This window comes from Arctopsyche grandis, chromosome 5 (assembly GCF_051622035.1).
Source record: "Arctopsyche grandis isolate Sample6627 chromosome 5, ASM5162203v2, whole genome shotgun sequence".
Lineage (NCBI taxonomy): Eukaryota > Metazoa > Arthropoda > Insecta > Trichoptera > Hydropsychidae > Arctopsyche > Arctopsyche grandis.
Window position 1 is genome coordinate 27,477,565 of NC_135359.1, and position 23,850 is coordinate 27,501,414.

General features: G+C 36.4%; 4 protein-coding genes across 5 annotated transcripts; 2 read left to right on the forward strand and 2 right to left on the reverse strand.

Moving 5' to 3' along the window:
- The first annotated feature begins 634 nt into the window (after positions 1-634).
- On the forward strand, positions 635-6,937 carry crp (transcription factor cropped). Its single transcript, XM_077430943.1, has 3 exons — positions 635-787; positions 3,724-3,879; positions 3,971-6,937. Exons 2-3 carry the CDS (start codon positions 3,748-3,750, stop codon positions 4,958-4,960), a joined length of 1,122 nt encoding a protein of 373 aa, XP_077287069.1. The 5' UTR covers positions 635-787; positions 3,724-3,747; the 3' UTR covers positions 4,961-6,937.
- Positions 6,740-12,492, reverse strand: Alg7 (Alg7 dolichyl-phosphate N-acetylglucosaminephosphotransferase). Its single transcript, XM_077430942.1, has 5 exons — positions 11,884-12,492; positions 10,229-10,343; positions 9,936-10,149; positions 7,837-8,068; positions 6,740-7,762 (listed from the first exon to the last, which is right to left on the reverse strand). Exons 1-5 carry the CDS (start codon positions 12,024-12,026, stop codon positions 7,264-7,266), a joined length of 1,203 nt encoding a protein of 400 aa, XP_077287068.1. The 5' UTR covers positions 12,027-12,492; the 3' UTR covers positions 6,740-7,263.
- Positions 12,493-13,082: 590 nt separating this feature from the next.
- Positions 13,083-17,224, forward strand: RnrL (Ribonucleoside diphosphate reductase large subunit). Its single transcript, XM_077430940.1, has 4 exons — positions 13,083-13,439; positions 14,098-14,186; positions 14,538-14,715; positions 14,801-17,224. The coding sequence occupies exons 1-4, from the start codon at positions 13,400-13,402 to the stop codon at positions 16,894-16,896; spliced, it is 2,403 nt and encodes an 800-aa protein (XP_077287066.1). The 5' UTR covers positions 13,083-13,399; the 3' UTR covers positions 16,897-17,224.
- wap (DDB1 and CUL4 associated factor wap) lies at positions 16,994-23,850 on the reverse strand. 2 transcript variants are annotated; one of them, XM_077430944.1, is made up of 10 exons: positions 23,604-23,850; positions 23,431-23,533; positions 23,299-23,348; positions 22,701-22,786; positions 22,427-22,614; positions 18,754-18,816; positions 18,547-18,672; positions 18,297-18,478; positions 18,026-18,220; positions 16,994-17,360 (listed from the first exon to the last, which is right to left on the reverse strand). In XM_077430944.1, exons 1-10 carry the CDS (start codon positions 23,699-23,701, stop codon positions 17,333-17,335), a joined length of 1,119 nt encoding a protein of 372 aa, XP_077287070.1. In that variant the 5' UTR covers positions 23,702-23,850; the 3' UTR covers positions 16,994-17,332. The 2 variants fall into 2 exon arrangements, with proteins under 2 accessions (XP_077287070.1, XP_077287071.1); XM_077430945.1 differs by lacking the exon at positions 16,994-17,360 and having other exon boundaries at positions 17,683-18,220; positions 23,604-23,843.

The window sequence follows — 23,850 nt, forward strand, 5'->3', positions numbered from 1 at the left end:
CTAAAATCTCGATCACGGGACATTTGGCACCCAAAAACTTCATCAATTCACGTGAAATATTGTAATAATGAGAATTCGAGTGCCAGATATTCCGTATTTGCGATTTTTGTGGCAACTAATGTCCGTTTATTTAAAATTATATATGAAGTTTTTAATTTTTATCGTTTTTGGTTTTATCGTAATGGTTAGAACGAAATTCGGTAAAAGTCATATGTGAACTAGTCACACCCTAAAATCGGTCACGAGAAAACTGGTTGACAGATTTTAGGGTGTGACCAGTTTTATGGTGTGACCAGTTTTAGTGTGACGGGTGATCACGTGTGACCGATCTAGAGCGACCGGTTCACATTTGTCAAGTAATCACCGAGCCCGAAATTCATATCCGTTTTTATAATGCGCGGTTAGCGCAAGGCCGAGACGCAATTGCGACGCCGTTTTGAAACGACCACCGGTGACGTCATTTGTTTGAAATTTTAATCGATTTGAAAAATCGGCGTATGGAATTTGCCGGGATAGAGCTTGAGGTGATTCAGGGTGTAGTTTTGGATTTTCGGAGAAGCGGATCGTCCGCAATGTTGCGAGGAGCGGCGCGGTGGTCGTGCGGGGAGCGGTCGCTGTCTATGGTCGCGCGAGATGGCGTGGGTCCGCCGACAGCGCCGACAGCGCCGCGCACGCCGCTGACGCCCAGGAGCCGCTCGCCGCCCCGCCGCCTGCCCACCGCCCTCGCCGCCCCCGCCCTCTCGGCCGCCCTCGTCTGCGCGCCCCGCCCCGCCCCGCCGCCCTTCAGGTGAGCCTTTGCCGCCCGTCCACCGTTTTGGCGCGCTGCGTCCGCCCGCCCCACTGCGCCGCCTTTATGCGCCGCCATTATACGCGCGCCGCCTGCGCCCTCGCCCCCCCGCTCCTCACCCGCCCCGCTCACCCCCGGCCGCCGCCCCTCGCCTTCGCCCCCGCTCAAAGCTCTGCCCCGCCAGCCGCGGCCGTCCCGCCGGTCGACAGCCGCCGCCCCGCCCCGCTCGCCTCGCCTCGCCTCGCCATGTGACACTTTTGCCGCCAAATGTTCGCGCGATTCCCGCCCACCGCCCACCACCCGCCACCCACCGGCCATCACTCGCACCACTCTTTGCACCTCTCATCTCATCTTCTCTCATCTCATCTCCATCTCCTCGTCTCGTCTCACATGGCCGAAGCCTCGCCAGCAGCCCACCGCCTCTTCACCTGCAGCCGTTACCCGCGTAAGCCACTCGCATTTTAGGCTTTGTATACATTTTTTCTTTTGGCACCTGTCATGTCTGTCACTTTCCAACTAACGCCTTCCCTCATTCGACACTATGATCGCCGTTCATCGTCCACCGTCTGATCTTCGTCCACTGCAAGAGTCGGCAGTTTCCATTTATGAATCGCCGAATTCGGCATACGACTTTTCAATGAACGGAAAGTCAAAGTCTACTATCGAAGACACTTCCTATGTAATCTTCACTACATAGGAAGTTGTTGTTTATTTTGTACTTGGTTATGTACAGTGTTGTTTTTTTTTTTTTTGTTTTTTTTTATTAGAATAGGATGTGCAGTTGTTCTTGTGCGATATTCTCCGACGAAAGGGTCTCTTATGGTCCGTACGCACCAAACCAACGACGATTTTGGGCCAACTTTTAAAACCAGTAGCGTACAAAATATCGAAATAAAATATCAAAATTAAGCTAACGAGCGAGATTGAGCTTAAATTAGATCATCGTTGATGTTTTGAATTACAACAATGTTTTGAATTACGACGAAACGCATTACAACCAGAGAAATATTATAATTACGAGTGAAAAAAACCTTGTTATTGTTTCTTATAAGTCGTCACGATACACTACTGTGTTTCCCCCTTCGGAAATATTTAACCAACGACGATTTTGGGCCAACTTTTAAAACCAGTAGCGTACAAAATATCGAAATAAAAAAATTGAAATTAAATATCAAAATTAAGCTAACGAGCGAGATTGAGCTAAAATTAGATCATCGTTGATGTTTTGAATTGCAAAAATGTTTTGAATTACGACGAAACGCATTACAACCAGAGAAATATTATAATTACGAGTGAAAAAAACCTTGTTATTGTTTCTTATAAGTCGTCACGATACACTACTGTTTCGCCATCGAATGAAATATTTAACAAAAATAATGTCGGTGAATTTTTTTTTTCTTTCGTCGAAATAAAATTAATAATCACACATTATCCGATAAATTTTACCTCTGAGATGGGTTTAATTATTTGATTTATTTCGATGAGAGAAACAATTGAAGACATTATCCGATAAAATTTACCTCTGAAATGATTTAATTAATTGATTTATTTCGACGAGAGAAACAATTGAAGACTAAAAAAATTTCGTTTGATAAACCGACAACGTGTCGGGTTGGGACCATCACTCGGTCACCCATACTAACACATGATATATTCTCAGTAATTGCGCATTACGGGGAAGTAAAAATAATAATTCATTGATTTTTTTTTTTCGATCTTAGTGCGTATCTACGTAAGTCAAAACATCTTCGACAAACAAAAGTCGAGGATGATCTAATTTTAGGTCAATCTCGAAAATTTATTTAAATTGGGCATGTTCTGTTTTAACTTTCAATATTTTATTTTAAATTTAATATATTGATTAAAATTTTATTTTGATATTTGAATTTAATTTTAATATAATAATAATATTTTTAATTTTGATATTTGATTTCAATTTTTAAATTTAATTTTTATTTCGATATTTTGTACGCTACTGGTTTTATCCTACTGGTTAAAACGTTGGATCAAAATCGTCGTTGGTTTGGTCCGTACGCAGCATTAGACTGTATTCGTTGGGGGAATGGTGGCCTCATGTTGAGGACTTTAAGGGTCAAATTCCTTGACCTTTAAAGCGGGCTTAGACTGTAGTCTTCACTCGCTGCTGAATCGGAAGTGATCCAACCATAGATGTATAATACATAGATCCGCCCTCACGCTTTAAACTGGTCTCCCTTTTGGCGCATGCACGTTTATGTTCAGCACCGAAAAGGAATCGGGCTCGATCCCGTGCTAATCTTTAACGTTTTGTGTGCTGACGTCTTTTTTTTTAATTCGGCTAATTCACCTGCAGGAATTTCGGTTATATTGGAAAGTGGACTTCCAGTTTTGCTCCCGCCTCATCAATCGGGACAACTGTAATGATAACCTTTAGTCAAATAATGTTGTGTTAAAGATTTTCATTTTATGAGTCTATTTAACCCTTTGATTGCTGGCGTATTTTATGTTGAAAGCCCGCCACGCTGAAAATTTCGTCAACATTTCCAACTTAAGTTATTTAGAAATCTAATAGAAAGCAGGTATAAAAATTATAGCTAATTCAAACAAACTCTAGATAACTACCACCGAGAATTTCGAGTTTTGTAAAGATGTGTTTAGACTCTCTAATATATCTTGCAACAATGTAAAATAAACAAAAGAAGTCTATTAATGAATGTATAGATATTTCATCTTCTTCATCGTTGTTAAAATGTAGTGAATGCTCAATCTAAAATACTCGGTAGTTAGGATTTCCTTCAGGACATTTTGCTATGGTTATAAATTCATTCATAGAGATTTCTCTTAGATACTTTAAACTTTTGTAAAATCCTACGGTTCTTTTAAATCCCAATCAGATTATGTGAATAATATATCGTTGCTGTTTACAAATTATAATAAGATTTTGTTTTCTATTATAGGCTCGGAATAAAAATCGTCACACAATGGAGACTGAGAAGCGTATACGACGAGAGATAGCCAACAGCAACGAGCGACGACGTATGCAAAGCATCAATGCTGGTTTTCAATCTTTACGTACGTTGCTCCCTCGACACGAAGGTGAAAAATTGAGCAAGGTGAGTCGAACGAATCTAAATTTTTCATCATTTGAACTTTTCAATAATATATGCAGGACATTACAAATCTATTTTTTTTTTTCTCATCTAGGCTGCAATACTACAACAGACCGCCGAATATATATACATATTAGAACAGGAAAAAACGCAATTACTCTCTCAAAATTGTCAACTCAAGCGATTGCTAAGTCAACACGAAGGCGGTGAAATTCCTTTGAAGAAACGGAAAGAAAAAGTAATGCTCGCCGATTGCGCAGTCCTGTCTGAAACCTCCGACGACGTCGCGGGGAGCGTGTCTCCGGACCCGATAACCATCGTATCGGTCACGAGTCTCCCCAACACCGCCAACATCTCCCCGAACTCTGAACTCGCCGATCTCCAGTTGAAACTGGAGAGAGAGAGACAGATGCGAATGGCGCTAGAGGATCAGATGCAATCGCTCGAATCTCACATGTATCCCGAGAGTATCGGAGACCTGCCGCACCAGATCACGCTGCAGTACGAAAACACCGAAGTGATCGAACAGAGCGACGTGCTGAGAGACATGGTGTCGGTGGCGCTGGTGCCCGACGAGTCCCTCGACAATAGAATAAACGACGCGGACGAAATGCAACTCGTCTCCATAGACGCGGTCGCCGAACATCACACAGTCGCCGAGTCGGACGCGTGTTCGCGACCCGTCAGCCCCGTCGACATGGCCATCGTCGAGGAGGAGGAGGAGGAGGAGCAGCGCTCGTCGTCGCCCATCATCCAGAGCCCGTTATTAGAGGCGGCGATCAAAGCCGAGCCCAAAGTAGAAGTGGAAGTATTACCCGGACCGGGAACGGTGTCCCCGGGAGAGCCCTCGCGGCTCTTCTTGGCGAGCACCTCCCGACAGAACCTGGAGACCATCGTGGAGGCGATCCGCCATCTCGAGGGTGACCACATGTTCGCCGAGGAGCAACCGGGACGCGAACAAGAACTACCTTTAGCGCTCACCAACAAACCCGACCAACGGCGGCTGCGAGTCGACATGAACGACTATCTTCACTTCCACCATCCGCAGTCTCGTCCCGGTGTCATCGTAGGGAAGCACTCGTGATCTGAACGTCGTTTACTGCTACTTATATGTTAAGGCATAGTGAAAATTCCTGCAGGCGACGGTCGCTTGCTTTCCTATTAATCTGTCGGCTTGTCAGTTTTTGTATGAAATTGAAATGTGCGCTTTGGACACAATCGTAAATATTTATTTTGTGTTGACATTTAGTATTCACACATGTCTCTGAATCATGACTATTTAAATTTATTATATTATTATATAATCCTAAATATTGCCCGTTCTGCAATAATAGTGCTTGTACCTTAAAACATATTATTCTTACATTAAAATCATTCATAATAGTAATTATACACATTTGTATGTATGCACATACGCAACGTGTGGCGCACCCTCGTATGGAAATATTGTTACGCGGCGGGTGTGCACATTTTTTTTAATCAACTTTTCTTTAACTATTCTGTCTAGTTAATAGTTATATAGTTTAGTTTTGTCATGTTTTCCACAAGTTTATAATATTCAAGCCAAAATATTCACACCGTATATATATATTTGTTGTCTTGTGAGTAATTTTCGTTGTTCTCTCATTTTGGATCAATTTACAATATTTTTTTTTGATTTTGGTTTATATTTTCATTTATTATTAAGTAATTGACCCTCAATATATACATATATACGTATAACAGTTTACGTAATAAAAAAACTAGATCGTAACTATAATTTTTATAATTTGACTCAAGTATGTATGATATTGACTGGAGACTTAGTATCTATGCTTATGATTATGATTGACTGGTTTAATTAAATACCCGAAAAGTCTGATGTTGTGGTTTCAATTTTTACTCTTATGTATACTACTTGAAAATTATTTCTTGTTTTTATTATTTATATATAACTTGTCATTTTATTGGCAGTCTTTTTTTTTATTTACTTCTTTTTTTAGAATATAAATTTATCTACAGTATTCGAGTTATCCTGCATTATTTTCGATTTTTTTTTTATACATAGATTGCGTTAATTGAAGTTTGTACGTATTCATATTATATCGTTATTTCATTATTAACACTGTATCAGCGTTTTATTCTGTATGTGTAAGGGTGTATGTATGTATGTATGTCTGTTCATACGTAAGAATTTTCATTAAATTTTCTAATGCATATTTGATACATTCCTTGTCTTTTTCTGTGATTTTTTTTATACGAATTTATGAGTATTACGTTGTTTTGGATTTATGTACTGAGTTTCATTATCGCATCCCATTATAAAATAGTTGACTTGCGCGCAATTTTTTGAACATTTTCACGATATTAATAAAGTTCCCAAAACATATCAACATCGAATTTAGTATTGAACAATATATTTATTAGTAGATTGCGAATTTCCTCTCGAGCACTCTCAGTTTTGAAAGTTTCTGTGAATCTAATTGATTGAACTACATGTTTTGCATTTAAAAAGCGTTCAATTTTTGTCTCTCCTTTTTACTCTTTGCTGATTCTGTTTGTGTTGTTGAGTGTGTCTCTGATGGAATGTTATTTATTTTAATTGGCACGTGCTTTATTTTCGCTCGACGTACAATCTGACAATACACTCGAGTAATTTTTCTGATAGTCGTGCAGGTAAATTGTAGTCACAAAAGTTGGTCTGTATCGTCAGATTGTACTGCAAATATTATTCGGGGTTTCGTCGTGAACTTGCATTTCCATAATAAGGTTTTTTTTTATTTTAGTTGGTAAAGAATAATAAGCATTATTTTACATTTATCGTTTTCATCTTTTTGATTTATAAAATTAATTATAATTCAGAAGTGACAAACTGAGTGTTCTTCATAGTTTTATTTGAATAGGTCGATGAATATTTTTTAATTGAAGGAATTTAATTTTGACAGTATTTTGTACTCACATATTTGAATTATAAATAATTGTGCAGCAAATGTTAAAATGATACTTCCACGCTTACAAGTATAATAAGATGTAAGTGAAAATTATAATTAAATGGCTAAAATATTATTTATTAATTATATTTAAACAAAAAATATTAAAAAGTTTATTTACTTTAAATAATTGTGCCCATGAATATATTATACATACAATAAATTTGTCATCTAACAACCTTCTTACACATAATAATTATCACAAATTATTTTCATTTGCCATAAACATGCTCAAACAAACAAATTCATATACTTTTTTTTTTTACAAATTTAAGACTATATGAGCACAACATGTCTGCTTATTGAGATATATACAGTCTGTACATGAAAAAAAAGGTAAGATAACTAAATAGGAAACATTTTTAAAATTTCTAAAACTTTGGTAAATTTTCAATCATCAATTGGTACACAAGTGCAGTTACATTACTGACGAAGTGTTGTAAAAATATGATGCTAAAGGATACCTGATGGTAAAAGCAATGACAGAACATAAAATCTGGATGTAAAGTAAAGTTAAAGTCAAAGTTTTTTCATGGGTCGGACCTCTGTAAATCAACACTAGATTTATTAAAGTGAAATTATTCATAGTTATAACGTCCTCTCTGTAATCGTATTCAACCAGTTTTAAAGATTTCAAAACGTATATAATTGAAAGCCCCAACTTTCCTAACTCTTCTTTTGGCACTTTGCACGTACTAGCGATCAATTTGTCAGAACTACTATTGTATTTAGGCATTCTATGCCTAGGACATGGCACAATGTGAAATAATTGTGGTAAAGAATATAAAAAGTTAAATATCTGAGGAATAAAAAAGAGTAAAACTGTTTTACTAAAGTGACCTAATATACCGACTACTGCAAAAGTCATTCCGGACACGTAGCAGAATGTGTCGCCTACAAAAATTTCTGCAGGATACCTGCAATCAATAAAACGTCATTTTATCCTTGTTTTGATGTATTCAAATTATTGTGACAGACAATTAAAACTTACCAATTTTGTTGGAATAAGCCCAGAGTCGTCGCTAAGTAAGGTAGTATTATGTACATTGAAAATAGATGAGTCTGCTGTGTTTCCCGATAGAGCTCTACAATATTGAATATTAAAATTGAGAAACCAATGATTAAAGATTGCCCAATTTCTAGTCCGTTTATTCCAGCCAATATGTTAATGGCATTGGTGCAAAATACACCCAGCATACCCATATAGACGTAATACAGAAAACCTAGAAGTGAAGATTCGTCATATTATATATGTGCAGGGCAGAGCGGAATCAATTAGACGATCAGTATCTTGAAAATGAACGGTAAGAATTCACCAACTTAATAAAATCAAACATCACAGTCGATTTTTTGTAAATAGCATCACTTATTTCTCATTGAATTTCTACTTCAATACTGTAGGGGCTCTACAACATGATCGAATTTGGGTCGCCATCTTGCGAGTTGGGACCAATTTGACCATGTTGGTGGCTACCACTTTACTTCCTTCCTTGACCGTCATCATATATATAATAGCGCTATTCTGTTTGTCTGTACTATAATAGTCGTTTTTATTCGACTTATTTAAAAACATTGCCAACAAAACGTTCTATAGATACTGTTTCCTCTATGGAAATAAGCAGAGATAGACGCGTGAGGGTGCCCTATTGTCCATTTCTATTGTGAACCTTTTTTTTGCTCTCTCGCTTTGTAGTTTGCCTTCTTTCCTGGAAAAGCAGCCTCATGCGTCTATCTATCTCTGGAAATAAGTCTCTGAGCATTTAGCGCCATCTATTGAAAATTAATTAATGTTTCTATTGTTGATTTATATTGTTTACTAGTAAGGCTAACTAAGCATTGGGTCAGTTGCTCTTACTTATGTTAATAAGTTTATGAATATACACTACTGTTGTACCCGATGAAATATAATCGCATGGGTGTTGGCATATAAGTTATTAAAAAAAAAAAAATTAAAAGAAAGGTTTCGGTTCTGTGTTCGATCGGCATGGGGTCGAATTTTTTTCAAATATATTTAATTGTTTAATATGAAAAAATGGTAAAAACTGCCTACATGTAAACAATATAAAACACCGATAGAAAAATTAATTAATTAAATAAATGGCTGTAAATGCTCAGACTTAGCGCAGTCTATTTGCCTAGAGGAAACATTGGTAGCAAACAGTATGTATTTACAGAAGTTTTTTTCTGTTGTTATTTTGGTATAAGTTTTGTTGGCAGTGGCTTAACTGTGACGTACATATGTACATATGTCGAATTGAAGCGACTATTATAGTTAAACGGCGGATAGGAAGCGTGCTTTTTCCAGGAATCAGGGCGTTTTGGGTCTATTTACAAAGCTAGGGTGCAAAAAAAAGGTTCTTCATAAAATTGAACAAAGCACAGCGAACAATTAACAATGAACGGCACGCTTCCGGTCCTACCTCTAATTATAGTACACCGAGCGTTATCTCAGATACACAGACAAACACAGAATAGCGATATTATATACATATATATGTAGGTAGGTAATTTTTACCATTTTTTTTCATACTAAACAATTAAATAAAATATATTTAAAAGGTATTGGAGAAAAATACGGCCGCATGCAGATCGAACACAGAACTGACACATTGCTTTTAATTTTTTTTTAATTAATAGCTTAATATGCCATAGCCCATGTGATTATATTTCATCGGGCACAACACTAGTATTAAATGGTCGTGCACTAAACCACAGCATCATTTCTTTTGCCCCCATAGTATTTTCAAATCTGGGATGTTTAGAAGTCAATGAACGTTCACTTAACTCGAACAGGAAGAAATATTTCCTGCGTGGAATTTTTCGCAGTGTTGAAACCAAACCATTCCGAAAAATCTAAAGCAAAACATGAATCATGTCGCATAATTATGTTAGCCAGGTAACGTTCTGAATATACATACATATACAAATGGTAGATTTCATCCAAGTGAAATTATTTCCAAAAATATCGATGTGGTTTACTCTTACTAAGTTGATGAATGTTTAAGTCTTCGTTCTCAATCTACTAATCGTCTGTTTCCATATTATTCTTTATAAATGTACTCAAATTCATGTATGGGAGTAATTGCTCACCTATGTTTACTGCGTGTCCGAGCCATTCTCGCAACGGTAGAGGGACTATTATTGTGGTCGAATTGAAGTTGACATAGTACACTACCAGCAATGGTAAAGATGCTACGGACGGCAAAAGTAATTTATGCCTCCAGCGTAGGTTCAAGACGTCGTCTGCAAACCCCAACAGCAGCATACAACATATTGACAAAAGTGCCGCAAGTAACTCTACAAGCTGACGGTATGTATTTAAGTGCTCGTTCGTAATTTGTAACTGAATTAATCGTGTGAGCTGCGGAATTTGAATACGTTACCTCGTTATGTGGAAAATTTTCCGCATTCAATATATTGTTTCCGAATTGGATGGGTATGAATAAAAAACTTATTATTAGGAACACGCATCCTGATATCACTCCTGTTGCTTCCGGTCTGAAACATATCGAATAATATTCATTATTTAAGAGGAATAATAAATGAAAGTTTATATGTATACTATCCTAGATGTGATAATTTTAATAATTAAGTAAAATGTTAAATATGATTATTATCTATATTGAAATAGAAAACATCAAATCTAAATTGAGCGTTTTTCATTTCAAATTGAGATTGAAACATGGAATGATTTTAATTATTTAACCCTTTGCCCATGGCAATAAATATAGCGAACAAGCCCTGTACGCGGCACCTTTTTCGCGAATTTGGCAATCGAGTTTTAGACCTTAAATACAGATTTTAATATTTACTCAAGTAACCAGATATGTTAATTAACACATTAAGTATTATTTTAAACAATAAAATACATAATATATCTCGTAGTTTTGGCTTAATTGTCAAATAATCATTCTTCATACATTGAGACGTATCGTCGCCATTGTTCAACAGACGTGACGTCACATAAACGAGGTTTCAGTATTGTTCCACAAAAAACTAATTTTGACTGGCATATATGAATTTTAAGCAAATTGAATAGATGGCATTCAACTCTCAGTAATATATTCAACCAATTTTGAACCTTAAAACAGTTGAAATAGGCGCATATAAGGCTCAAAATCCCGTGCAAAGTTCAGAAATTCTATGGAAGACAGCCGCGCTACAGACTTGTCGCCCAAAGCTTCCATAGAAGACGGCCGCGGGCAAACGGTTAAGAGGAATAATATATAAAAGTTTATACTGCATATTTATACTACCGTAGATGTGATAATTTTAATAATTAAGTAAAATGTTAAATATGATTATTATTTATATTGAAACAGAAAACATCAATACAAGTAATTGATTATACGGGTTTTCATTCCAAATTGACCCAGTTTCATTTTAAATTTACCCTTCATTTGATATGATACGATTATTTTAAAATGATTTAATTTGAAATGAAAAATCTGTAAGATGAAATATTGTATAATTTATTATTATTTGCATACAAACGATGAATTTTCTTCAAAAAATAGCTTGTTCTTCGAACATACAATTATCTTTAAACACCTTTTTAGAAAAATAATCGTATCATATTTAAATCATTTTTATTCTACATAATTGAGAAATTTTTCTTGAGTTTTAAAGCCAGTTTTTTTTTTGATTCTTCACTAAAAAACATCATAATATGTGTCAGTTCTGCAAAATATTCGTATTAAATAAGTACTTCTAACAATTGATATTAAATAACTAATATCCAGTGGCGGCTCGTCTACATATATGGGCTGCGGGACTGCAAAAAACCCAGTATAGTAAATATACATGATATTTTTGTTCACATTTGATCACCGGTATGATCATCGAGCTACTACAGCCTGATTTATTTCTGCAGCCCCCCATTGGGAATTCTGACGAGCCGCCACTGCTAATATCACTAAAATAATAAACATTTATTTGAATTTTTCATGATCATATTATATTAATGCTTGGAATGCTAAAAATACACAATTAAGGGTTTAGTTTGACATTGACATGCAAAGTATGAAGGTTTCCTGACATGGGAGTTTGTTTTGGTTTGCAGAGGTCTTTTCCACAGAGATGTGCTGATATTAGCAGAGGTTGTAAAGATTGGCAAATCTGACGTGTTCCAAAAACGCCGGCACAACACAACAATAGCAAGCAACACAATTCAATCCACATCGTGACATTGACATGTCACAGGCACTTAACCTAACTTCGCCGGCGCAATGTCACAATATGATGCAAAAATTGAAAATGATGATAAGCACAGATGACATTGACATGCTGTCATTGTACGTGGATGAATTTTTTCTATCTACATTGAGTTTTACATAGGTAGGTATAAACGGATATTTTGTTATATTACATGTAGTGAGTTTGTGCAATTACAGAATATTTATATATAAAAAATATTGATTTTCTGGAGTCCAGTAATTATCCTATTCTAGCTTATTCTAATAATTCTAATAATTGGCTTATTCTAGTAATCCCGTGAATTAATATTATACTTGACATTATCAAGGTTATCCCTTTGGATAATTAAAAATAATCAAAATTATAATCGAACTCTCTTTATGGTAAACGGACTACTAGTCATATGTGAACCAGTCACAGGACAACCGGTTGCTCTAGAGCGGTCACAAGTGATCACCCGTCACACTAAAACTGGTCACGAGAAAACAGGTTGACCGATTTTAGGGTGTGACCAGTTTTCTCGTGACCAATTTTAGGGTATGACCAGTTTTAGTGTGACGGGTGATCACGTGTGACCGATTTAAAGCGACCGGTTGTCCTGTGACCGGTTCATATTTGACTAGTAATCACCGAACCGAAGAACGATATTAATTGTATTAATTGAGCAATAAAGATCTTTAACATCTGTATTAATTGAGCAATAAAGATCGTCTTCAAAACTCTAACTGAGTTTCCATAGGCCGGGAAACGATCGAAACCTCTCAATCCGCCCTATACTTGTAATAAACTTGTATATTGTACAATAATAGATCCTCTTAAAAATTCAACCGAGATGCCATAGGCCGGGACATTAGTCAACACACCTTCTCGCGTCCTAAAGTTTTCAGTTTCTTTTTGACTGTGGATAATCAAAACTGCGGACAAAGAGCGATTACCAGTAATTGGACTATTCATCACAGTGTGGTGGTCACAAAGACAATATTCTTGCCATTAAAATCGCGAATACACAATATTTGGCACTCAAGTTCTCATTAATATGATAGTTATCGTTAGTGTGATGGACTTTTCGGCTGCCAGATGTTCCGTTATAGAGATTTTAGTGACTTTGTGACCAGTAATCACCGAACCGCGATTACCATTGCTATAGACTTAATATTTCAGTGTGATAACACTGAAGTTGGCGGGAGATTGTGGCGTCCGACAGGTGTTCGCGTGGTTCTATACCAAGAGGATAAAGGCTTTATCTACACTGCAGATCGGCGAAAAAGAATCTCACATTACATTGGCGAATTGCGACGACATTCGCAACATCAGACGATTATCATTGCATCTTGCACCGCAAAGTGACAGCGATCACCATGGTGGGGCGTTCCACTAAACTCTTCGTCCTCAAGCGAGGTATATATCTGTGTATATCCTTATGCCTCATTTTTATACCTATTAGGCATATTGGTCGATATTGGGGCACTTTCCTCGATTCTAAGGTGGCCACATTTACAGAACCTCAAAGCAGCGCAGTAGTAGCAATTCTCATTGTTCAAGAGGAAATTTCTCTCAAAGCCATTTTCCATAATGGCCCTCATTTGAATAATCTACACTTATATATATTCAGAATATTGTGTTTATGATATATCGGTGATGCCTAACGGCGGGCTACTCATCATGTTTGCAGTATATTTCAAATCGTTTTTGATTTGGTTCTTTACTAGCCTTTACCTATAGAATCTCAAGTAAATGTTAAGCAATCAGCAGATTGTCTGTTATATAAAAAAATAAAGTAAAAATTCAAAAACTTCATACAAATCACTACAAATATAAAATTATTTTTATAGTGCAAAATCATTGCAATAAATTGTTACAAATTTATATAAATGTGATTATATATTCTGCTGGTTTCCATTTATTGATTTTACATATTAAAAGAAAAATGCACAGAAAAAGACAATTCATCCAACTGTTGTTCCTTGTGGTTTAATTGATTTTTTTTAAGCTCAAGATTTTTGTCATATTTGCATCAAACTGTACTCACTGTTGATGGTTTACTATTATTTTACAGGTGGACGTAAAGAAGAAGTACATATTGACAAAATTACTTCCCGAATCCAAAAGCTGTGCTATGGTCTCGACATGGACTATGTCGATCCGGTAAATATATATTTCAGTTTATTGCTAAAATGAACAGTGGATCAAATGCATAAAGAATACAAGGCGCATTATTGCATCATCGTGAATGATTTTCGCATAATGTAACATTTGACAATCTTTATTTAGTCGCATGATCCATTCCTGAGATCATATTGAAGTATTTTGTGGTGTTTTTGAGCTGATGAGCTACCTCCATTTTTCTTTAGATTTCCTCATTACTTTGGCTACTCTCATTAGACATTAGATAATATATAGTTGTTAAGTACTATTTAATAATTTTGTTATTATGTTGTATTGTAGCTGGATTTATATCGTATGTATTTTTATTTATTATTAACGTTATGTTTCCAGGTTCGTATTACTCTAAAAGTCATCAGTGGAATATATTCAGGTGTAACTACAGTCGAATTAGATAATTTGGCTGCTGAGACTGCGGCAACGATGACGACCGATCACGCAGACTATGCAATACTTGCAGCCCGTTTGGCAATCTCCAATCTTCACAAAGAAACCAAAAAACAGTTTTCAGGTAATTTTTAATCAGATCTTATAATACATATTGTATTTGCCGTAGAAAAACTTGACCTGATCATACTAATTAATCGTAATTTCAGAGGTGATGAGTGATTTATACAACATTGAATGCCCTCACACGAAAAGGAAGTCACCGATGATATCAGATTTTCACCATAAGGTGATTATAGAAAATGCTGAAAGATTAGATTCTTCCATCATATACGACAGGGATTTCAATTACAATTATTTTGGATTCAAAACATTAGAGAGATCGTATTTACTTAAAATAAATGGTAAAGTGGTTGAAAGACCACAGCATATGTTGATGAGGGTTGCTGTTGGCATTCACGGTGAAAGTATTGACGAAGCTATCGAAACCTACAATTTGCTATCGGAAAAGTATTTCACTCACGCCAGTCCCACTTTATTTTCTGCTGCTACTCCAAGACCTCAGCTTTCTTCCTGTTTCTTGATCGGCATGCGAGATGATAGCATTGAAGGTATCTACGATACTCTTAAGCAATGTGCACTGATTTCCAAATCAGCAGGAGGTATTGGTTTACACGTACACTGTATAAGAGCGAAAGGAACCTACATTGCTGGTACTAATGGAATCTCAAACGGTTTAGTCCCGATGTTAAGAGTATACAACAACACTGCAAGATACGTTGATCAGGGTGGGAACAAACGACCCGGAGCATTCGCTATTTACGTCGAGCCTTGGCATGCTGACATATTCGATTTCCTGGATTTGAAAAAGAATACTGGCAAAGAAGAAGTGAGAGCTCGTGACTTGTTCTACGCTCTATGGATTCCAGATTTATTTATGAAACGAGTTGAAAATAACGAAGAGTGGAGTCTCATGTGTCCTCACGATGCACCTGGATTGTACGATTGCTGGGGGGAGGATTTTGAAAAATTATACACAAAATACGAAGCCGAAGGGCGATTCAAACGAAAGATTCATGCCCAAACTTTATGGTTCGCCATTATAGAATCCCAAGTTGAAACCGGCACTCCGTATATGCTCTATAAGGACTCGTGTAATAGGAAAAGTAATCAAAAGAATTTGGGTACTATTAAATGCAGCAATTTGTGTACTGAAATTGTAGAATACACATCCGAAGATGAGATAGCAGTATGTAATCTGGCATCCATTGCCGTCAACATGTTCGTGAAAGATGATAAGACGTATGATTTCAATAAACTGAAAACTGTTGCAAAGACAGTTACTAAAAACCTCAATAAAATTATAGAAGTCAACTTTTACCCAGTTCCAGAGGCTGAAAAGTCAAATAAACGTCACCGTCCTATAGGTATTGGAATCCAAGGTTTAGCTGATGCTTTCGTTTTAATGCGTTTGCCTTTCGAGAGTGAAAAAGCCCAACTTTTGAATCAACAAATATTTGAGACTATTTATTACGGCGCTTTGGAAGCAAGCTGCGAGCTGGCTGAACTTCTCGGTACTTACGAAACCTACCCTGGCTGTCCAGTCAGTCAAGGTATCTTGCAGTATGAAATGTGGGATAAAACACCCACGGAATTGTGGAATTGGTCAGAACTGAAAGAAAAAATATCAAAACACGGAGTAAGAAACTCCTTATTGTTAGCTCCGATGCCTACCGCTTCCACGGCTCAAATTCTAGGCAACAATGAGTCGTTTGAACCTTTCACTTCCAACATATACACACGAAGAGTGTTATCCGGAGACTTTCAGGTCGTCAACCATCATTTGATTCGTGACCTGAGTGAGGCCAACCTATGGAACGATGACATGAAAAATTTGATCATCTCCAACAATGGCTCCATTCAAAATTTAGACTGCATCCCGAAAGATATACGCGAGCTGTACAAAACTGTCTGGGAAATTTCTAATAAAGTGCTTATTAAAATGGCAGCCGATAGGGGCGCATTTATTGATCAGAGCCAATCGTTCAACATCCACGTAGCTGAACCAAACTATGGAAAGCTTACTTCCATTCACTTTTACGGTTGGAAAATCGGACTCAAAACTGGAATGTACTATTTGAGGACAAAACCGGCGGCGAATGCCATCCAGTTCACAGTCGACAAAGCTAGAGCAAAAGAAAAGTTCACGAATGGTAATAGTAAGAAGGTCGATACTGATGAAAATATGGCAATGATTTCATGCTCACTCGAAAACAAAGACGATTGCTTGATGTGCGGTTCTTAAAATGGCAATTAGAACCCAAATTGAGATGTAAATTGTGCGTGACTAATAATTTGTTAGGTATTAATGTTAGTATTTTAGTTAATGAACGTCAAAGCTTGGTGTTGACTTAATGTATTCATAGTTTAAATCCAAACGGAAAGGATTATCTTTACCAGGAAGGCTATTCATAATCTCATTATATTTGACTGATTATGTAGAATATACATATGGCATAAAAAACCTTATATTTTTATCACATCACGAATAACACATGTATTTTTTCTATATCATGTTTAATTTAATTTTTAATCACTATTTTTGTAATATATTTAAACACAATAAAGACTCGAATAAAATAAAATGTATATTTTCTCTTTGTGATAGAAAGTATGCAGTCAATTTATCGACATTGTTAATATTATTTACACTTTCATTACGGGTAGGTTTCGCAGGCGACTTACGCCATGTAGGGGTGGTTTTTCCAACTGCAAAAAATAACACCTGTTATGAATATAGTCATTTTTTTAAGTACATTAACTTTTAAACCATAATTTGGAAAACATTCAGTTACACCCACGTAAATAATGAATTTTGTTATTTTCTCATTTATATTCAATTGACATAACTACACAATGAAGTTAAATGGTTTTTTTTTTTAGCCTTAAATTCTAAGTTTTCAATCGGTACATTAATATCCTGACAAAATATGTGGATTCCACGCGGGTACGTGGAAGGTCAGAAATATATCCCAAGGTGTGGATTCCGAGCCCCCTCGAGCAAAGGTGTTTGTAATATTATATAATACGTACACATAAAGGAATAATTTATTTAGTCTCAATAATAAAACAATAATATAAATACATTTTTTTCAATCTTCATCATTACAGTATCATATTAAAATGATTAAAATTGCCACCTATACGCTTTTCCATTGAAGCAAACGATATTTCACAAAATATGACTCTTATTTTAAAACAAATCTCAAAACCAAGTGAAAACACGCAATCACAGATCTTATGGGATTCGAAACTTGAGAAATGAGGGATGAAGGGTTTACTAAAGATTCATCTAATTCATGAATACAGGGTGACTCGGTACAAAAGTTTTTGGGTATAAATAAATGTACGTGTTAACTATATACACTCATTACACTCTCAATATCTCGGTATGTTTATTATAACATATTGCTATCCAGTCGGGTTGGGTTGCACCCCATTGTATTTGATTCACTTCTCCCTCGGCAGCCGTGTACGCTAAGATTGGATCTTCTATGGCTCTCGGCATCTGCTGTATATCCCAGATCAGCGCTTGATGATCATCACCAGCCGTGCAAATGTGACACGAACTAAAAAATTCACATTTCAATATTAGGATCAATATCAACAACAATAAACACTCATTATTATATCACTGTTTGTAACCTGTGTGGTGCCCAAGCTATACCGTTGACACAAGCCCTATGATTATTGAGGCGAGCAACGGGCGTGCAAGGGACTCGTACGTCGAGTATGATGACTTCGCACGCGTCCATGGCCACGGTGGCCAGGTAGTTTGGATCTTGTTTATTCCAAGCGAGTCGTAATAGAGGAGTATGGCCAGGATCCTAAAATTTTAACAGAATTAGGATCGTTTTCCTCGTATCATTAGGACCGAAGCTGCGATGAAATATACCTCATATATAATTGTCGAATGCTCTAAATGTCGAAGATCGAACATCCTCACTGAACCGTCGGCACCTACGGATGCAAACATATCACGTCCGCCGCCCGCACGTGAAAATGCTATGTCGTACACTTCCTAAAACATCAAATACACTATAGTAATTCCATTCTGATCGAATTTTTATACTAAAATGTGTATTACAATTGTAAATTATACCTTATCGTGAGCTATGAGTTGTGTTTTGACATGACCGGTCACTAGATTTACTCTACCGAGGAGCTGAAAATATAAATTTATGTATTAGAAACAGTTATTTCAAAAATATTAAGCTGAAATATTGAACATATATCAATGCAAAATACAGAGAGGGGTAAAATAATTGTTTTTGTAGAGGGCTTTTCGAGACTAGAGTGAAAGACAGCGAGTAGTAGTAGAGGTATTTTATTAAAAGCTTTTTTGTTGATCCGTATACTAAAAAAACATAAGAAAAGAGCAGTGGATCTTAGAAAAATTACCAAAGTTGAAGATGTTAGTACAAAAACCAAAACATTAAAATGGAGATGGACTGGTCACACGATAAGAGACAAGGAAGACAAATGGTCCCCATGCTATAAAGCATAAAGAATAAGAGGCAGACAGAGGAAAAGATGGTCAGATGACATGAAGCAAGCTGCAGGCCCTTTATGGACAAGGATGGCAGGAGAGAGAGGTCTGGAGGAGGCCTATGTGTCATCAGGACACGCTGAATATCAGCAATAAAGGCTTTGACATCTTGAAATCTGTTGATCCGTTGACCAACTAGCTCGGAATAAAGAACAGTACAAAACTGCTATTATAAACAACATGTACTCTCAGCACAGATAGGTCATTGGTCGAACTGTTGCGAGACCTTATTGGCTGTTGTATAAAGCTTATTCATACGTTGAGGCCTTTTTGTCGCAAACACGCGATTAGTGATGGTAAACCAGTGGTCCACGAGCATCAATTACCTAATCTCTACATTACAGTATCTGTTTATTTTGTATTTTTCACAGAAGTCTATATATTATATTTAGAATTATGCCAGAAAGTCAGTTGAGTGAGCTAAGTATGTTGTTGAACATTGTTCATCCCTCTGTTCAGCATAATTTCTAAAACTTTTGAATAATGTAACTGGTTAGCTGCCACTCGCGAAATATTTGATCTTTACCTGTTCGTTAGTTGAACATGCAAAAAAATATGGGTTTTTATTGGTTATACAAATCGTTCAAATTGAAAAACGCTAACTCGACATATTCGTTGTAGGCTACACGCCTCATTGCAATTTCTGTATATATACAGCTACCGCGAAATCCATCTGGTGCAGCTATATATATATATAGCATAAAATATGAACCATAATTAGCTTTTGTTCAAATTCCTGAGAAATCAGTGTATGTATGTACCTAAAGGTAAGAAGGTTAACTGATTCAGTCAGACGGAGATGCAATCCAGAAACAACGTGGGAACTTAGCTTAAGCCATAACAATTAACCCTTTGAGTGCTGACATCTTTTCTGTCGAAAGCTCGCCATATTGAAAATTTCGCCAACATTTCCAACTAGAATTATTTAGAAATCCTATAGAAAGCAGTTATAAAATTGTAGCTAATCCAAACAAACTCTAGATAACTACCGCCGAGGATTTCGAGTTTTGTAAAGATGTGTTGAGACTCTCTGATATACCTTATAACAATATAAAATAAACAAGAGTCTATTAATTAACACTATGGCGGCCGCTGACTCATATTTGTATCATGTTGGGTGCACAACGCTTACTGGCCGCTGATACATATATGATTCACGACTGCGCGAATATATTTTTCAGTCTACTGATATATACATATTTGTATCACGTTTTCGTCATAAACGAAACCTTGATACAAAATTGGATCATCGGCCACAAACGATTGACGCGAACGTGATACAAAAATATTATATATCAGCTTACTGAAATAGTTCGCGCAGTCGTAAATCATATATGTACCAGCGGCCACTAAGCGTTGTGCACCCAACATGATACAAATATGAGTCATCGGCCGCCATTGTGTTAATGTATTTTTCCAAAACTAGTTCCATCTTCATTGTTGTTAAAATGTAATGCTTACAATCTAAATGCTAAGCCACAGTCTAAATACTCAGCAGTTAGGGATTTCCATCGAGAAATTTTGCTATGGTTTTAAATTCAGAAATTCCAGTGTAAACTAGTCTTTATAAACGTTGACAAATGAATGACATGGATTACACGACCCATGTTCAATGCATTTTTTTTTCAATTCTACTTGGAAAGGCTTAGCGGGTAGTATTCTTGTTTACTTTGTATATGCTCAAAATACTACGCCTATCGACGTTTTTCAGGCCCATGGACTTGTTGGCAAAACGCCGATTGGCGTTGGTCAGCATTTAAAGGGTTAAAAAATATTAATAACACTGTTCGACAAATGACGACTTTTAAAATGTTTCAGAGACGAGATATGACTTTTCTTATAGATCAATGCACAGTGAACACGAATCTGGTAATAAAATGTGTTGATTGGCTCGAGATTCGGAGATATATGTGTTTTTTAAATCACGCGATTTTTCTATATCTTGGTGTTGTTCGGTCGATTTCTCAAAATCTGTTAATTTCCTGTTCAAAATGAATATTGGAATCTACAGTCGGGTATTTTATCTTTCATTTGTAGTACTTTTCAGCTTTCAAATCTCTCTAAGTAGTCGTCCAGTTCAAATCAAAAGTCAAAATTACGTATTTTCACTTGGGATTTTTTGCCACTGTTAATACCATATTATATTGAGTATTTTCTATTGAAACATATTTATTAGGATAGTGTTCTGGCCACACTATTTTTTGATTTCGTTTAAAAGGTTAATTGGATGTGTGGTGAACTTTAAACCGGTAAAATTGCGAGCAAAAAGCTCGTACTAGTGTTTACTCGTATTTACACGAATCTGAATTGAATTAATAGGGATAATATATTAAATTACCTTTATATGAGAATTAAATAAAATTCCACTTAGAAAAATCATATTTCGACTATTCTTGTGGATTCATAACAAAAATTCTATTGATAACTGGATTACCTCGATAAAATAAACGAATTTTTGTTATTAATCCACAAGAATAGTCGAAATATGATTTTTCTAAGTGGAATTTTATTTAATTCTCATATAAAGACAATTTAATATATTATCTCTATTAATTCAATTCGGATTCGTGTAAATACGAGTAAACACTAGTAAGAGCTTATTGTTCGAAATTTTACCGATTTAAAGTTCACCACACATCCAATTAACCCTTTTAAACGAAATCAAAAAATAGTGTGGCCAGAACACTATCCTAATAAATATGTTTCAATAGAAAATACTCAATATAATATGGTATTAACAGTGGGAAAAAATCCCAAGTGAAAATACGTAATTTTGACTTTTGATTTGAACTGGACGACTACTTAGAGAGATTTGAAAGCTGAAAAGTACTACAAATAAAAGATAAAATACCCGACTGTAGATTCCAATATTCATTTTGAACAGGAAATTAACAAATTTTGATGCATCGACCGAACAACACCAAGATATAGAAAAATCGCGCGATTTAAAAAACACATATATTTCCGAATCTCGAGCCAATCAACACTTTTTATTACCAGATTCGTGGTCACTGGGCATAGATCTATAAGAAAAGTCATATCTCGTCTCTGAAACATTTTTCTTGTCGAACAGTGTAATCAATAAAAAATAATTTTTAGGCGAAACCACCCCTAGAGAGGCTACTGCTTTACTATGCCGATTCTTCATACGTATCTAGAGAACATTTTCATTTAATTTTTGTTTTCAAGATTGTGTATGAATGATCACCCCATGCAATCATATTACCTGTCCAGTTTCTAGTCCCCAAATTGTGCACGTGGTGTCGATGCTGGACGTTCCGATCAAATTCGGGTCGACTTCGTTCCAATCAAAGGAAGTCAACGGAGCGCAGAAATCAGAGTTTTTATTATTATTCAGGACGCACTCTAATCTGGTGTCCGGTTCACCGGCACGCCAAACTCTCAAATAATCGCCTAAAACGAACAATCATTAAACTGTTACAACATCCTTCTATGTATTCTAACATATGGACATATCATTATAAACAAATTACGCATACCACTAGTTGCTAATAAATCAGGTAGAATGCCTTTGCTGTCAGGTATCCACATAATTTTTGTGGTGGGATAGGGATGATCGAATGTGCTGCAAATTCGAAGACAATAGGATATAACATATATCATTACATCATATTTTCATACAAATATGGACGGTTAATTCGCATATATATATATATATATATATATATATATATATATATATATATATATATATATATATATATATATATATATATATATATATATATATATATATATATATGTATATATGTATATATATATATATATATATATATTTTTTTTTTTTTTTTTTTAAGTCAAAATTATTAAAACTCTATTGAAATATATACCAGATAGTGGTATATAGCTTCACGAGCAGATGAAACTTTGATCCAGTGATGCAAAGCTCGAGTCGGATATCAACAAAACAAATATTTGTAAACAGTTTCCACATCTTCCGAGAGAATTGAAAAGTCAAAATATTACTCAATATGCTAGTTATTGGATATTTTATTTGAACTTCCACGAAACAAACCTTCCGATAGTGGGATTGGAATTGAGTTGTATCGCATTTACTAAACAGTGCACGCCACTTACCTCTTGGCACTGAATTCGCTGGTGTCTTCATCTAGAGACACTATTTGAACCTGGAACGTGAAAAGGGTTGACATGAAATACAAGTCGATTAGAACAGGCGGGTGTCGGACGAGTGGCAAAGAAATGAATCACTTTATTGTTGTACTCCTCGACGAAACTTCCGAGGGCGAGCCGGAACCGCTTGTCAGGCCGCACACTCCAGTTCATGGAATACAGAGGCCACGGGGCGAGGTATCTAAAAATACAAGCAGGGTGAGTGATGGTACACATGATTTGTGAAGAAACATGTGTGCAAGTGCGCGTACTTGTAGATCTCCTTGCGCTTGTTGGTGGGGGGCGCGGGGTGGGGGGGATGGGGCAGAGGCGCCAACGCGGACCCGCCAACGCCATCTCGACCGGACATCTCCCCGCTCTCCCGATCCCGTTCCCGTTCCCGTTCTCGTTCTCCTTCTCCTTCTCACTCTCCGATCGGATACAACAACAACGACCGCACTCGCCTGACACTCGCCGCGAAGACGCCGGCCTCTTCACTATCGAGCGGTCATAACAACC

What these genes read in the sequence shown, in the direction of transcription:
- crp (XM_077430943.1), top strand. Translation starts at nt 3,748, where the DNA reads ATGGAGACTGAGAAGCGTATACGACGAGAGATAGCCAACAGCAACGAG. An exon ending in AAGGTGAAAAATTGAGCAAG is followed by an intron (nt 3,880 to 3,970) that starts GTGAGTCGAACG and finishes TTTCTCATCTAG; the next exon opens with GCTGCAATACTACAACAGAC.
- Alg7 (XM_077430942.1), bottom strand. Translation starts at nt 12,026, where the DNA reads ATGTGGATTGAATTGTGTTGCTTGCTATTGTTGTGTTGTGCCGGCGTT. An exon ending in AAACCAAAACAAACTCCCAT is followed by an intron (nt 10,344 to 11,883) that starts GTCAGGAAACCT and finishes GATATGTTTCAG; the next exon opens with ACCGGAAGCAACAGGAGTGA. An exon ending in AAAATTTTCCACATAACGAG is followed by an intron (nt 10,150 to 10,228) that starts GTAACGTATTCA and finishes ACATACCGTCAG; the next exon opens with CTTGTAGAGTTACTTGCGGC.
- RnrL (XM_077430940.1), top strand. Translation starts at nt 13,400, where the DNA reads ATGGTGGGGCGTTCCACTAAACTCTTCGTCCTCAAGCGAG. An exon ending in ACTCTTCGTCCTCAAGCGAG is followed by an intron (nt 13,440 to 14,097) that starts GTATATATCTGT and finishes ATTATTTTACAG; the next exon opens with GTGGACGTAAAGAAGAAGTA. An exon ending in AACCAAAAAACAGTTTTCAG is followed by an intron (nt 14,716 to 14,800) that starts GTAATTTTTAAT and finishes TCGTAATTTCAG; the next exon opens with AGGTGATGAGTGATTTATAC.
- wap (XM_077430944.1), bottom strand. Translation starts at nt 23,701, where the DNA reads ATGTCCGGTCGAGATGGCGTTGGCGGGTCCGCGTTGGCGCCTCTGCCC. An exon ending in TGATTTATTAGCAACTAGTG is followed by an intron (nt 22,615 to 22,700) that starts GTATGCGTAATT and finishes TGTTCGTTTTAG; the next exon opens with GCGATTATTTGAGAGTTTGG. An exon ending in GGGGACTAGAAACTGGACAG is followed by an intron (nt 18,817 to 22,426) that starts GTAATATGATTG and finishes TTATATTTTCAG; the next exon opens with CTCCTCGGTAGAGTAAATCT.